At 34.0% G+C, this 14,125-nt stretch overlaps 2 protein-coding genes across 9 annotated transcripts in view; one reads left to right on the top strand and one right to left on the bottom strand.

Moving 5' to 3' along the window:
• Positions 1-14,019, top strand: part of sytl3 (synaptotagmin-like 3) — a 36,834-nt gene extending 22,815 nt beyond the window's left edge. For 5 of the 7 annotated variants that reach the window (XM_077510205.1, XM_077510206.1, XM_077510204.1 and 2 more), the window contains 11 exons: positions 456-671; positions 1,375-1,442; positions 1,533-1,584; positions 1,657-1,723; positions 1,801-1,873; positions 2,116-2,234; positions 3,063-3,185; positions 3,311-3,480; positions 3,565-3,661; positions 3,784-3,954; positions 13,371-14,019. In XM_077510205.1, the coding sequence (XP_077366331.1) occupies positions 456-671; positions 1,375-1,442; positions 1,533-1,584; positions 1,657-1,723; positions 1,801-1,873; positions 2,116-2,234; positions 3,063-3,185; positions 3,311-3,480; positions 3,565-3,661; positions 3,784-3,954; positions 13,371-13,412 (1,198 nt within the window). In that variant the 3' untranslated portion in view covers positions 13,413-14,019. Of the gene's footprint in view, positions 1-455; positions 672-1,374; positions 1,443-1,532; positions 1,585-1,656; positions 1,724-1,800; positions 1,874-2,115; positions 2,235-3,062; positions 3,186-3,310; positions 3,481-3,564; positions 3,662-3,783; positions 3,955-4,087; positions 5,387-13,370 lie in introns of those variants that run through there. The other 2 variants (XR_013281141.1, XM_077510207.1) reach the window with 2 other exon arrangements.
• The window catches only part of ezrb (ezrin b), a 35,822-nt gene continuing 28,012 nt past the window's right edge, over positions 6,316-14,125 (bottom strand). For both annotated transcript variants that reach the window (XM_077510199.1, XM_077510200.1), the window contains one exon: positions 6,316-7,184. In XM_077510199.1, the coding sequence (XP_077366325.1) occupies positions 7,020-7,184 (165 nt within the window). In that variant the 3' untranslated portion in view covers positions 6,316-7,019. The remainder of the gene's footprint in view (positions 7,185-14,125) is intronic.

Genomic DNA, 14,125 nt, shown 5'->3' with positions numbered 1-14,125 from the left:
AAGCAATGAACAAATAAAAACAAATGATTACAAATAAATGGGCTGTCACTTGAAACTCTAAAATGCTTTAATGACAATGTCCTCATTTTACTGATGACGCAGCACCTGGAGAAACTAGTTGTTTAGTATCTTGCTCAAAGACACTTGGTCACAAAGATTGAGGATGGAACTCCCAACCTTTAATCCCCCTTCATAAATATATTGTCGTATCTGGGAAATGGACCCAAGTTATTAAAAAAGGGCTTTTTGGGATGGTTTTGACTGGAGTGAAAAACCATTTCTCTCAAGTAGCTTTAAGCTTGCCTGACACTTTAGTCCGTTAAAAATGACGTCCATAGGCGTCAATGGCAGTGAACGAGTTAATGAGGACAAATGTCGTAGATGGATTGATGTAAAATGCACTATACTCAACTATAGATTCATGTTTCTATGATGTTTCCAACAACGGACCACAGGAGGATGAAAGTCCAGCTCCAGGATCTTCGAAGGAAAGGCGCAAAGACTTATTCCAAGAAGTACGGCGAGCGGACGTGCGCGCGATGCCAGAGGCCGCTGGGAAAGTTCTGCAACACGGGCGCCATCTGCCGCGGATGCAGTCACCGAATCTGCAGCAAGTGCCGCGTGTGCGTGGGAGAAGTGGCGTGGAAGTGCACGGTCTGCTACGCTTGCAGGTAGACTGTAGTCATTGACTGTCTGATTCATCTGACGACCTTTAGTGCAAAAAAATCAGTTCAGCTAAGAGTGGCGTTATTTTTATTATTTAGTCGTTTGATCAACTCTTCAAAGTGAAGTAATACATACAACCTGAAACCTCAGAACCTTGAACAACTGAGTACCATTGAGTATGCTCTGAAATATGTCGTTATGGACTGCGGTTTTTCGGTCAAGAGACCAAAATTTGAAAAGGCACTGACTTTGTTTGTTCAAGTTTCCGATGTGGATTAATTTCTGCTTCACCACTTTATGTACCAAAAATGGATCAAACCATGGGCGAGCAGTCAAGGTCCGGATTACATCACGGGTGACTTGTAACATCTCACCTTAGGACATACAGTTTTGGTTTCGATCTAGACCACAGGTCTCAATCTCCTCAGGTGTGTTGGAGAGGGTAACATCTAAAACATGCATCACTCTGGCCCTCGAAACCAGACTTTGCGATCTGTGATCTGGACCCAAACTTGATTGAAAATCTATTGGATCCTAGGGGGTGCATCAAATTGTGTAAATGAAAATATTACAACTGTTTCTTACCGATAGACTAATAACCAAAAAAAATAAAATGACTAGATGCTTGGCGTTAAGCCCCAAAAATGTTTAAACACTTTAAATGATTAAGCAACTTTATTGTTTTGTTTGTTTGTTCTGTCTTCCCAGAGAAGTAAAGATCCGGTCCGGAGACTGGTTTTTGGAGGAAAAGACAAAGAAATTTCCTGCTGTTACAGGTTCCTTGATGTCAATTAATCAACATTGCAAGGAATCAACCACAAAATTCACAATGGCTGCTTTCTGCTTTCCACTTGTTTGCCTCACAGACAAATATGAGACGGTGGGGGAGGAACTGTTAAAGACCTACAATGTGCTGAGGTATCTTTAACTTATTCCGTTTGTTTGTTTGTTTATTTCCCCCAGTTTTATATTTCTTAATATTTTGCACAGTTACATAGCAATTGTGCCACCGACTCCGCCAGCCTCCTCGCTATTCGACTTTGTGAGCAGATCTGGGGTAAATTGCATACTTAACTTACTCAGTTTAAATGAAACTTTTACTTAAAGGGTCATCATTTGTGTGTCTACCATCAGAATTCCCAAAAGTCCAGCGTTCTACACAAATCAATGGAAGATCTTCTGTTTCCATTCACCAACGATTTTAAAAGTAAGTCATGAGTAAAAGGTCTTCAGAAATCGAATCAGATTTGACCACATCCGGTATTGTCATCAGTTTTTTTTTAAAATGGAAGTTGTGTTTCTAATGTGACACTTCTTCATGATACGAATCAGCTGCTAACCACTAACGGCTAAGGAAATTTCTCTGCGTATTGACATCAAAGTTGCATCAGATGTGACAGTAACAGTGTTGCGCAAAATCCTGTGACACCACATCACTGTTTTTCGTAGAGACGCCCTCATCTCAAAACGACGTGTCAGCAAACCTGCTCAACGTGGAGCACGGCAAACATTTGCACTACAGCACCCAGAAGAGCCACTCTGACACCGACATCAGCAGATCTGTCAAAGTAAGTACTGTGACAAGTGAGTTTGAAGTGACACAATTTCCAACAGTTTGAAAAGGATTAATAGACCAAATAATATCACGAGGGTGCTGCTTGGGTTATTATTACAGAATCGCATTAGTGTCATAGCTAATTTTACTCGCAAGAGTTGCATGCGGTTCTTCCGCACATGTTAAAGCATTAAAGTGATGTCAGTAAACAAAAAGATATTTCCATTACCCAATAACATCTTTTCTAATTGGACAAACAAAGTAAATCAGAGCTAACCTTAAGCATTACTCACACCAATGTACAATTTAATGTAAATTTTTTGGAGGTGTACTACCTGGAGAGAATCCCTGCTGAGATTCACCCCATGCTACGTCATGCTAGCCACTGCTATATTTATATATTAAAGCAACAAAACACTTTAATACGCTCTCTCCAATGTAGAATACGACTTAACGCTCACACAAGGCAAAATCAAATTAACCCATGTAAAACCAACATGTACAAAAACAAAACTCTTTCTTTAGTTCGCCAGTGATGTCATGTGGCTAACGCTAGCTACGAACATTAGCAGTTGGGCACCTTTGCCTCTTTAGCCTCCTAATCTTCGCTCAGTGATGGTTTGATCATATGCTGGGGTAGTTTAGAATGAATATTCATTTCATAACATGCCCCAAAAAAAAAACAGTTGAGAGTGAAAAAAATAGTTTCAGGAAACATTTAGAATTTAAAATGTAAATCTAGGTCAGTGCTTTCGGCCACCAGAGAAGGCTTTGACCCGCATTCCACTTGGTCCAAAGGATCTATTCTTCCCCAGTAACACTTGACAAATGTCACCATCAGCTCTACCATGGCCCAAGTCTTCCCAACCTGTTCAAGAGAAGCAAAGACAGCGACCAGGAAGGCTGCTCCACCGGTGCAGAAGAAGAAACCTCCAATAGTTCGGATCACTCTGATGGAAAGCGAGTGCGTGCAAGCTAACGCAAGAAGCTAGCTTAACATATTATCCAACATTCACTCATCACTTGAGGCTTTCTGGTCTTCTTAGGCTAAAATGGAAGTTGTGTTTTTGCTTGTTTTTCTTCTCCCAGGGGAGCTACAGCAGCATTAGCACCGAATGCAGCCTGCTTGAGAGCATCAGTGCTAGCGGAGATGTGGAGCTAGCGCTGGCCTACAACACCAACACTTCCTGTCTGGAGATCACAGTGGGAGCGTGTCGGAACCTCCACCACGGAAACAACAACAAGAAGAGGTGTCACCCGTAAGGATAAATCAGGTTAATTGTGCTGTCTGTTTTGGTACGTGAGTCCAACTGGCTAAAATATAGCGCGTCGTCCTCATACAGGTACGTCAAACTCTACATGATGCCACCCAAGAGCGACAAACGCAAGACGGCAGTTAAGAGAAACACCACCCGTCCCGTTTTTAATGAACTTTTTCAAGTAAGATGTATTCAGGCTGCACTTATGAAAATAAAATAATAATATAAGGAGAAAAAAACAACAACAACAAAAGTATACCAAAAGTATACTTGGCTTGACTAATCTCATATGGCTTTCAACAGTATCCCATAGAGCGCCACCTGCTTGCTGGAAAGAGACTGCAGGCCTCTGTGTGGCATTCCGGATCCCTGCACAAGAAAGTTTTTCTGGGCGAGGTCCTCATCCCGCTGGATGGTTTTCGGTTTGAAGACCAAGACTTCCAGCGCTTCAACTGGTACCCGCTGTGTCCGCAGGTAAGAGCACGTGACATTTAGTTGGTATCGTTCGTACGTTACGATAGTCACTGAAACATGGAAATGTCGATAAATAAGCGTGACACATTATTCTTCAGTCCAAAAAGTTCCATGTTGGCTTGTGTTTCCCCAGCTGAGTAAATGTCCAGAGGGTGGCGCTGTTTAGCTGAATGGGGGAGATCTGCTGTCCAGATTGCAGTCCGGTTTCAACAGTCAGCGAAGAACTGCACCGCCATGATTTCAGGCATAAAATTAAACAACTGCAGATGTCTTATTATAATCCAATATACATACATGAGCACATACAGATATATTTTATTATTTACTATATTATTTATTCATATTTATGCCAAAGGAATGACTACTTTTGTTTGTAATTTATATTTGCACTTGCATTCATTCATCCAACCATTCATTCAGATGTAAATACGCATGGTTAACTATTGCTTGCCGAAAAATAAATTATGAGCAAATTCAAAAAAAAAAAAGATAATCTTGTAAATTAACAACAGAACAGGGAGAAGGAAAAATAAAAGGATAAAAACTCAAATATGGATAGATGGATAGATAAAATGTGTACAAATTAAGTAAGGTAAGTTTCCTTCATCACAATTTACAAAATAAAACAATACTTTCAAAAATAATCAATTTAATAGCAGGAGAAGAGTAAAAAGAGAATAGTAAAAGTAAAAAATGATGTTTAAAAAAAGTCCAGTCAAGTAATTATAAAATTACAAATAATATAATATAAAAATCTTAAATAATACAGTGCATGAATGAAAACAACATCAATACTTTAAATTCCAGTTAAATTCTAGAGTTTAATAGGCTAATACCTATATATATGGAACTTTATTTTTATTTTTATGGGGTACTAGAATAAAGTGTAATTATGCATCCACTACAATAGGTGGCAGTGGTGTTCTCTTTGTCACAAGTTTTTTTTAGACAATTTTATGACAAATGATACTAATTCTAGTCACAGCGATTTGGAGTTGAGGGGGTTAATGTCTTCTTCCTTGGGAGCGCAACAAAAAAATATTTGAGAAGCACTCATGTAGTGTAAAGTTTCCATTTGTGCCAAGTTGTGTGACCATGTGCTTCAAAGTGCCAATGCGCTCACGGGTGTTTCTTCTTCTTTGTGCATGCCAGTGGGTGTGTTATGTTCTGTATGTTTTGGTTGTGTGTTTATGAATGTACGAAGGAGTGTTGAGTGTAAAATAGGAAACAGGGTGTGTCTTATGACACTGGGAGAAGGCTCAGGCCAGCTTGGATGCACGTGAGTTGGATGTACAAGGAAGCAGGACAAAATACTTATATTTATTTTGCCATTACATTTTTGTGGTACTGTATATGATAGTTTCATTTCACTTTGGCTTCTGGTTCCATAAGCTTACATTTGGACAATAAATGTTCCGATGGTGGTCTCTTATTCAGTTGAATTAATGTCAGAATTTGAATTCGTTGACTCTCTGCATTGTTACTTTATATTAAAAATGAAAGCGCATTGCAGTGACTTCTCAAAAAAACTTTCAGTGAATGTTATTGATTGCGCAGGTGTGCGACTACGCCACACAAAGACGCCTTTTCTCTCCGGGCGTGTGAAACAAAACGTTCAATCGCCGGTTTCTACAAAGAACGCAAAACTTGTAGGGGTGGTGATGTCATGCAATCACAATTCCGCTCAAAACGACAACAGCGACTTGAGTGACGCAAGTTCAACAGCAAAAAAAAAAGAAAACATAAAATAACCTTAGGATGAATCAGCTTGGAAAATCTTGCATACTGGAAACGGCACATGATGGCAATATGAAATGCAGCACATATTGGTATCTGATATCAGGATCATACCTCCAAGTTGTAGGGCATGCATACGTGCTTGGAAAAATGACATTTCGGAAGAATAGAGCTGAAATATTTAAAGAAAAAGTCGTAATAGTTGAAGAAAATTAATATGTTCTGAGAATAATGTTATTAGTAATATTTTATGAGAATAAAAACATATTTTGTAGTAATGATCAACAAAGTTTCAAAATTAATATTTTAATATTACATGACAAAATGTTAAATGAGAATACAGCTCTGAGGAGACATTGGGGGGAAAAAAAAAGTTGTAGGGAATAAAGTTGTAATATACTGTCAGTATTTCATGAAAATAAGGATGTAATATTACAAGGAACAAGTCGTAATTTTTCCAAGTAAAGCACGTATCGCTATGGGAGTAAAGTTTATTGACTACAAGTTGTAGGGAGTGCATACAGGCACGTATACACCAAGATATTTAACAAATAAAAATAAAATTGCCTTCCATTCATTTTGTTAAAAAAAAAATTATCACAAAAATAAAAAACACAATTGGAATCTTTTTAAAAATCACTTTATTGGCAATATTTCTCAAATACATCGATTTTCCGTTACAGTTGTTGTTGGTGACCGTCAACGTGAAACCAAATACAATACTCGCCTCAACCTCAAGGAGGTCCCAGACTAAAAACACATGATGCTTTTTAAAAGTTATATTATACGAATGTATATTTCTGCTAAGAGAGCCTTGATGCTTCTACTTTCGTGGGCATCAGCTCATAAAGGCACTTTTGAAGTTTTAAGGGTCAACGCTGATGTCATATGGTTCATCCTCACATCTGCTGAATGGTAACGTAAACAATTAACTGATTTAATGACATGCCGCTGTGTAGGACTGCAATAATTTACAATAAAATCTTTTTTGAATCTACTGATCCGGCACTAAAAGCAAAACATTATTTTATAAATTTTCATTGCTAGCAAAAATATACAAACCAAGATGAAACACCCTTTTTAACGTCCCGTATACGTTATAAATATTAAACTAGGCATGAATTTAAATGTGTAGCGCCATCTTGTGTTCGAAGGAAACGTCAGCCCTTTCTGAGGGGTCACTTGAGTCATTTTCTTTCTACGCCAATAACGCCATTTTGAAAAGAGCTGCTGTGTCCTACATTTTTTTCCACTGTAGAGATTTGTGAGCGTAAAAGACCGAGTGACCATTCAGAAAGGGATTTCCGAAACCGGCAGAGGCTCCTTCCTTATAAGGCCTCAAACTCGTCGATCCTCTGCTTGGTGTTTCCTTGCCTGATCTGCTTCAGGGTTTTGTATTTGTCTCGTCCTGCCCGAATATTCTCCGAGTGGAGGAGGTCGTTCTGGGTGTTCTTGGAATCGTCGCGCGAATGGGCCAGCTCGTCCGTCAGTGCCTGAAAGAGAGACAGCGAGGGAATGAGGCGTTATCTCACAATCTTTGCAAGGGAATGCAAAGTTTTTGTTTTGCTTTGGGGTTTTTTCCCTACAATGTCATCTTAGGGGCTCCGTAGTATTCTGATGATCTGGGGCTGCTTTGTAATTTCAAGACGTGGACGACTTACCGTGTTTGGCATCGGGCGTATTTTACAAGCCTTGGAATTTTCCCTGAATGGCTGCTTCAATCCAAAACGTCTGACCACTTGTTCAATTTGGGATATTGTCCATCATTTCGTATAACTAACATTTCGTCCTATAACCCAGCAAAGGGTACACATAGACAGATAATCATTCATTCATGAGCAACCAACAGCCTTCGTCTGACAAATAAACAGTTAGGTGATGAGTTCCACAAGAGCAGACCACGTGGAGAGTTTGAGATTTATGTTGAGGTTTGGCTACAGCCACTACAAGATGGTAATGTTATTATAAAAACATTTTTTTAGGCTAGCCTGGCTATAAGGCTTTTTTTTTTTTTTTTTTTTTTTTTTTTTTAAGTTAAAAATGTCACGCTGTGTAGCAAATGACGAGTCAATTTCGGTGTCAGAGAATTTGTGCGCTTTCTGTCGCTTAGCTTTAGCGATATCACACTAGTGGAACAATTACGAGTCAATTTGAGTTTTTCTGTTTAAAAAAGGGGGGGGGAAACACCTTACTACACAGTCGGGGTTTTTTTTTTTTTCCAACACCTAACTATATATTAAAAAAACAAAAAAAACGCCTTACTATATATGATTGTTTGAAAATAAAAAGCCTCACTATACATAGTTGTTTAAGGAAAAAAACGCCTTACATGGTCGTTGCCTTACAATATATGTTCTTTAAAAAAAGAAAAAAAACTCCTTACGAGACATGATCGTTTTTTATTAACAAAAAAAAAATTGTCTTACTATACATGGTCGTTTAAAAAGAAAAAAAACGGCTTCCTATACATGGTCGTTTTTTTTTTTTTTTTTTTGTTTTTTAAACACCTAACTATATATGGTCGTTGAAAAAAAACAAAACGCCTTACTATACATGGTCAATTTTTAACTAAAAAAAACAAAACAAAACCTTATGTAGTTTAAAAAAAAAAAAAACGCCTTACTATACATGGTCGTTTTTTATTTTTTTAATTAAAAATAAAAACAAAAACAAGACCTTACGTAGTAAGAAAAAAAAAAAGAAACACCTTACTATACATAGTCACTTTTTTTTTATACTCCTAACTATATATGGTCGTTTAAAAAAACAAAAAATGCCTTACTATACATAGTCGTTTTTTATTAACAAAAAAAAAATTGCCTTACTATACATGGTTGTTTAAAAAGAAAAAAACGGCTTACTATACATTGTCGTTTTTTATTAACAAAAAAAAATTGCCTTACTATACATGGTCGTTGAGAGAAAATGATAGAATAATTGTTGAATTAAGAATAATTAACAAGTGTGATTAGCAGAAGATGATTTGATTGATTTAACTATATTGTTTTTATCATACATTTGCTAAGTTTCATAATCATTCATATTAAATATAGTGTTTGCAGCGAGAGCAAAACTGCTCTTGAAGAGCTGGAGACCAAAATTACGCATCCGCTTACTATACATGATCGTTTAAAAAAACAAAAACGCCGTACTATACATTTTTGTATGAAAAATATGCCTCACTAGACAGTAATTTACAAAAAAAAAAAAAGCCTTATTATACATGGTCGTTTTATAAAAAAAAATAAATAAAAAAAGTCTTACTATACATGGTCATTTTTTTGTCTTAAAAAAAAAACAAAAAACAAAACATCTAAATATATATGGTCGTTAACAAAAAAAAACAAAACAAAAAAAACACCTTACGATACATAGTCGTTTGAAAAACCCCCCCCACCTCATTATAAATAGTCGTTTAAAAAAAAAAAGCCTTACTATACATACATACTATACCTGGTCGTTAAAAAATAAAAAAATAAAACACCTTACTATACATAGTCGTTTGAAAAGAAAACAAAACGCCTCACTATACAAAGTCGTTGTAAAAAAAAAATGCCTTACTATACATGGTTGTTTTTTATTGATAAAAAAAATAATAAAATTGCCTTACTATACATGATCATTTAAAAACAAAACAAAAAACCGCCTTACTATACATGGTCATTTTTTTTATTTAAAAAAACAAAAAAAAAAAAAAAAAAAAAAAAACGCCTTACTATACATGGTCGTTTTAAAAACAAAACAAAAAAACAAACAAACAAAAAACGCCTTACTATACATGGTCGTTTTTTTTTTTTTTTTTTTTTTTTAAACACCTAACTATATATGGTCGTTGAAAAAAAACAAAAAACGCCTTACTATACATGGTCAATTTTTAACTAAAAAAACTAAACAAAAGCTTATGTAGTTTAAAAAAAAAAAAAACGCCTTACTATACATGGTCGTTTTTTATTTTTTTAATTAAAAATAAAAACAAGACCTTACGTAGTAAGAAAAAAAAAAAGAAACACCTTACTATACATAGTCACTTTTTTTTTATACTCCTAACTATATATGGTCGATTAAAAAAACAAAAAATGCCTTACTATACATAGTCGTTTTTTATTAACAAAAAAAAATTTGCCTTACTATACATGGTCGTTTAAAAAGAAAAAAACGGCTTACTATACATTGTCGTTTTTTATTAACAAAAAAAAATTGCCTTACTATACATGGTCGTTGAGAGAAAATGATAGAATAATTGTTGAATTAAGAATAATTAACTAACAAGTGTGATTAGCAGAAGATGATTTGATTGATTTAACTATATTGTTTTTATCATACATTTGCTAAGTTTCATAATCATTCATATTAAATATAGTGTTTGCAGCGAGAGCAAAACTGCTCTTGAAGAGCTGGAGACCAAAATTACGCATCCGCTTACTATACATGATCGTTTAAAAAAACAAAAACGCCGTACTATACATTTTTGTATGAAAAATATGCCTCACTAGACAGTCATTTACAAAAAAAAAAAAAGCCTTATTATACATGGTCGTTTTTTTATTAAACAAAAAAAATTGCCTTACTATACATGGTCGTTTTTATTAAAAAAAAAAAAGCCTTACTATACATGGTAATTTTTTTGTCTTAAAAAAACAAACAAAAAACAAAACATCTAAATATATATGGTCGTTAACAAAAAAAACACCTTACGATAAATAGTCGTTTAAAAAAAAAAAAAAAAAGCCTTACTATACATACATACTATACCTGGTCGTTAAAAAATAAAAAAAATAAAACACCTTACTATACATAGTCGTTTGAAAAGAAAAAACGCCTCACTATACAAAGTCGTTTAAAAAAAAAATGCCTTACTATATATACATGGTTGTTTTTTATTGATAAAAAAAATAATAAAATTGCCTTACTATACATGATCATTTAAAAACAAAACAAAAAACCGCCTTACTATACATGGTCATTTTTTTATTTAAAAAAAAACAAAAACAAAAAAAACAAAAACAAAAAACGCCTTACTATACATGGTCGTTTAAAAAAAAAAAAAAAAAAAAAAAAAAAATTGCCTTACTATACATGGTCGTTTTTTTATTAATACAATTTTTTTGTCTTACTATACATGATCGTTTAAAAAAAAAAAAAAAACACCTTACTATATACATGGTTGTTTGAAAAATAATGCCTCACTACATTTCATTAAAAAAAAAAAAGCCTTATTATACATGGTCGTTTTTTATTAAAAAAATTAAATAAAATTGCCTTACTATACATGGTCGTTTACAAAATAAAACAAAAAAAAAACCCGCCTTACTATACATAGTCGTTTTTTTTAACAAAAACAAAATTGCCTTACTATACATGGTCGTTTTTTTTGTTTTTGTTTTTGTTTTTTTTAAACACCTAACTATATATGGTCGTTGAAAAAAAAAAAAAACGCCTTACTATACATGGTCGTTTTTTATTAACAAACAAAAAAAATTGCCTTACTATACATGGTCGTTTTTTTTTTTTTTTTTTTTTTTAACACCCACCTATATATGGTCGTTGAAAAAAAAAAAAAAAAAAAAAAAAAACGCCTTACCATACATGGTCGTTGAGAAAGAAAAAAAAAATAAAACGCCTTACTATACATAGTCGTGTTCTTTTTTTTTTTTAAACACCTAACTATATATGGTCGTTAAAAAAAAACAAAAAAAACGCCTTACTGTACATGGTTGTTTTTTTGTTAATTAAAAAAAACAAAACCTTACGTAGTTTAAAAAAAAACACCTTACTATACATAGTCACTTTTTTTTATACACCTAACTATACATGGTCGTTTAAAAAAACAAAAAATGCCTTACTATACATAGTCGTTTTTTATTAACAAAAAAAAAAATTGCCTATGGTCGTTTAAAAAAGAATAAAACGGCTTACTATACATGGTCGTTTTTTTGGGGGTTTTTTGTATGTTTTTTAAAACACCTGACTATATATGGTCGTTGAAAAAAAAAAAAAAAACGCCTTACTGTACATGGTTGTTTTTTTGTTAATTAAAAAAAAAAAAACCTTACGTAGTTTAAAAAAAAAAAAAAAAAAAAAAAGAAACACCTTACTATACATAGTCACTTTTTTTTATACACCTAACTATACATGGTCGTTTAAAAAAACAAAAAATGCCTTACTATACATGGTCGTTTTTTATTGATAAAAAAAAAAATAAAATTGCCTTACTATACATGATCATTTAAAAACAAAACAAAAAACCGCCTTACTATACATGGTCATTTTTTTATTTAAAAAAACAAAAAAAACAAAAACAAAAAACGCCTTACTATACATGGTCGTTTAAAAAAAAAAAACGCCTTACTATACATGGTCGTTTTTTTATTAATACAATTTTTTTGTCTTACTATACATGATCGTTTAAAAAAAAAAAAAACACCTTACTATATACATGGTTGTTTGAAAAATAATGCCTCACTCTACATTTCATTTAAAAAAAAAAAAAAGCTTTATTATACATGGTCGTTTTTTATTAAAAAAATAAAATAAAATTGCCTTACTATACATAGTCGTTTTTTTTAACAAAAACAAAATTGCCTTACTATACATGGTCGTTTTTTTTGTTTTTGTTTTTTTTAAACACCTAACTATATATGGTCGTTGAAAAAAAAAAAAACGCCATACTATACATGGTCGTTTTTTATTAACAAACAAAAAAAATTGCCTTACTATACATGGTCGTTTTTTTTTTTTGTTTTTTTTTAACACCCACCTATATATGGTCGTTGAAAAAAAAACAAACAAAAAAAACGCCTTACCATACATGGTCGTTGAGAAAGAAAAAAAAAAAAAACGCCTTACTATACATAGTCGTGTTCTTTTTTTTTTTTTAAACACCTAACTATATATGGTCGTTAAAAAAAAACAAAAAAAAACGCCTTACTGTACATGGTTGTTTTTTTGTTAATTAAAAAAAAAAAACCTTACGTAGTTTAAAAAAAACAAAAAAAAAACACCTTACTATACATAGTCACTTTTTTTTTATACACCTAACTATACATGGTCGTTTAAAAAAACAAAAAATGCCTTACTATACATAGTCGTTTTTTATTAACAAAAAAAAAATTGCCTATGGTCGTTTAAAAAAAGAATAAAACGGCTTACTATACATGGTCGTTTTTTTGGGGGTTTTTTGTATGTTTTTTAAAACACCTGACTATATATGGTCGTTGAAAAAAAAAAAAAACGCCTTACTATACATGGCCGATTTTTAATTTAAAAAAAAACCCAAAACCTTATGTAGTTTAAAAAAAAAAAAAAAAACGCCTTACTATACATGGTCGTTTTTTTTTTAATTAAAAAAAAAAAAAAAACTTACGTAATAAAAAAAAGAAACACCTTACTATACATATTCACTTTTTTTTTTATACACCTAACTATATATGGTCGTTTAAAAAGACAAAAAAAGCCTTACTTACTGTACATAGTAGTTTTTTGTTTGCTTTTTTTTTTTAAACACCTCACTATATATTTAAAAAAAAAAAAAACGAAAAACACCTTACTATACATGGTCTTTTTTTTTTTTGATGACTTACTATATAGCCTACAAGGTCGTTTAAAAAAACAAAAAACATCTTTGCTATGTTTTTGTTTGGTTTTGACATGTTTTCATTGTGCCCTGTGTTTCTTGTCAGGTTAATGTGTCCCCCTCACGTTCCTGCTTCGGCGGCACATGACCTGCTGCCATCCTCTGGTCCTCACCTACACCCATGCTGTGGGCGCCTTCTGGCCAAGTCTGGTGTCAGCGACGCCCTACTGAGCGGCCCCGTCGAGCATCTTTTGTCTGCCGTCTGAGATGCCCTCCTGAACGTGCTCTCGTCTGGCGCCCAGGATGCCCACCAGATTAGCCCTGATAGGTGTTTCTCACCTCTGGACCTCCTTCAACCCACCCTGCTTTGGTCTTCTGTTTTGGAACGTCTGGTTTTGGTTTGGTTTGGTTTGGGTTTTGTCATGTTTTCCTTGTGTCCCGTGTCTCTTGTCAGGTTAATGTGTTCCCCTGGGCTTGTCATCCTGGTCCCTCATGTCATCCAACCAGCTCCCTCAGCCACATGTCTTGTCTAGGTGTCTCTCATCTTTTAGTATGTGTATTTAGTTCTCTGCTTTCTTTCAGTCCTTGTTGGGTCATTGCCATCACACCCTTTCCATGTCCTGTCCATGTTCTTGCCTCATCTTGTTCTTGCTTTAGTTGTTGCTTTAACTTCTGTTTTTGGACATTGTTGATTTTGTTTTTGGATACTAAGTTTGCCTTTTTGCTTAATTAAATCCCCCTTTTTTTGGACTGCATCCCTGTCTTGCTGTTTTGCTTCCCGCACTTGGGTCCAGAACCACGCCACACCTGACAGCCTTACTATACATGATCGTTTAAAAAAAACACACACACACACACACA

This window comes from Festucalex cinctus, chromosome 21, assembly GCF_051991245.1.
Source record: "Festucalex cinctus isolate MCC-2025b chromosome 21, RoL_Fcin_1.0, whole genome shotgun sequence".
NCBI lineage: Eukaryota > Metazoa > Chordata > Actinopteri > Syngnathiformes > Syngnathidae > Festucalex > Festucalex cinctus.
Note: the sequence above shows the minus strand (reverse complement) of the source record. Positions and strands in the feature narration are given on the sequence as shown.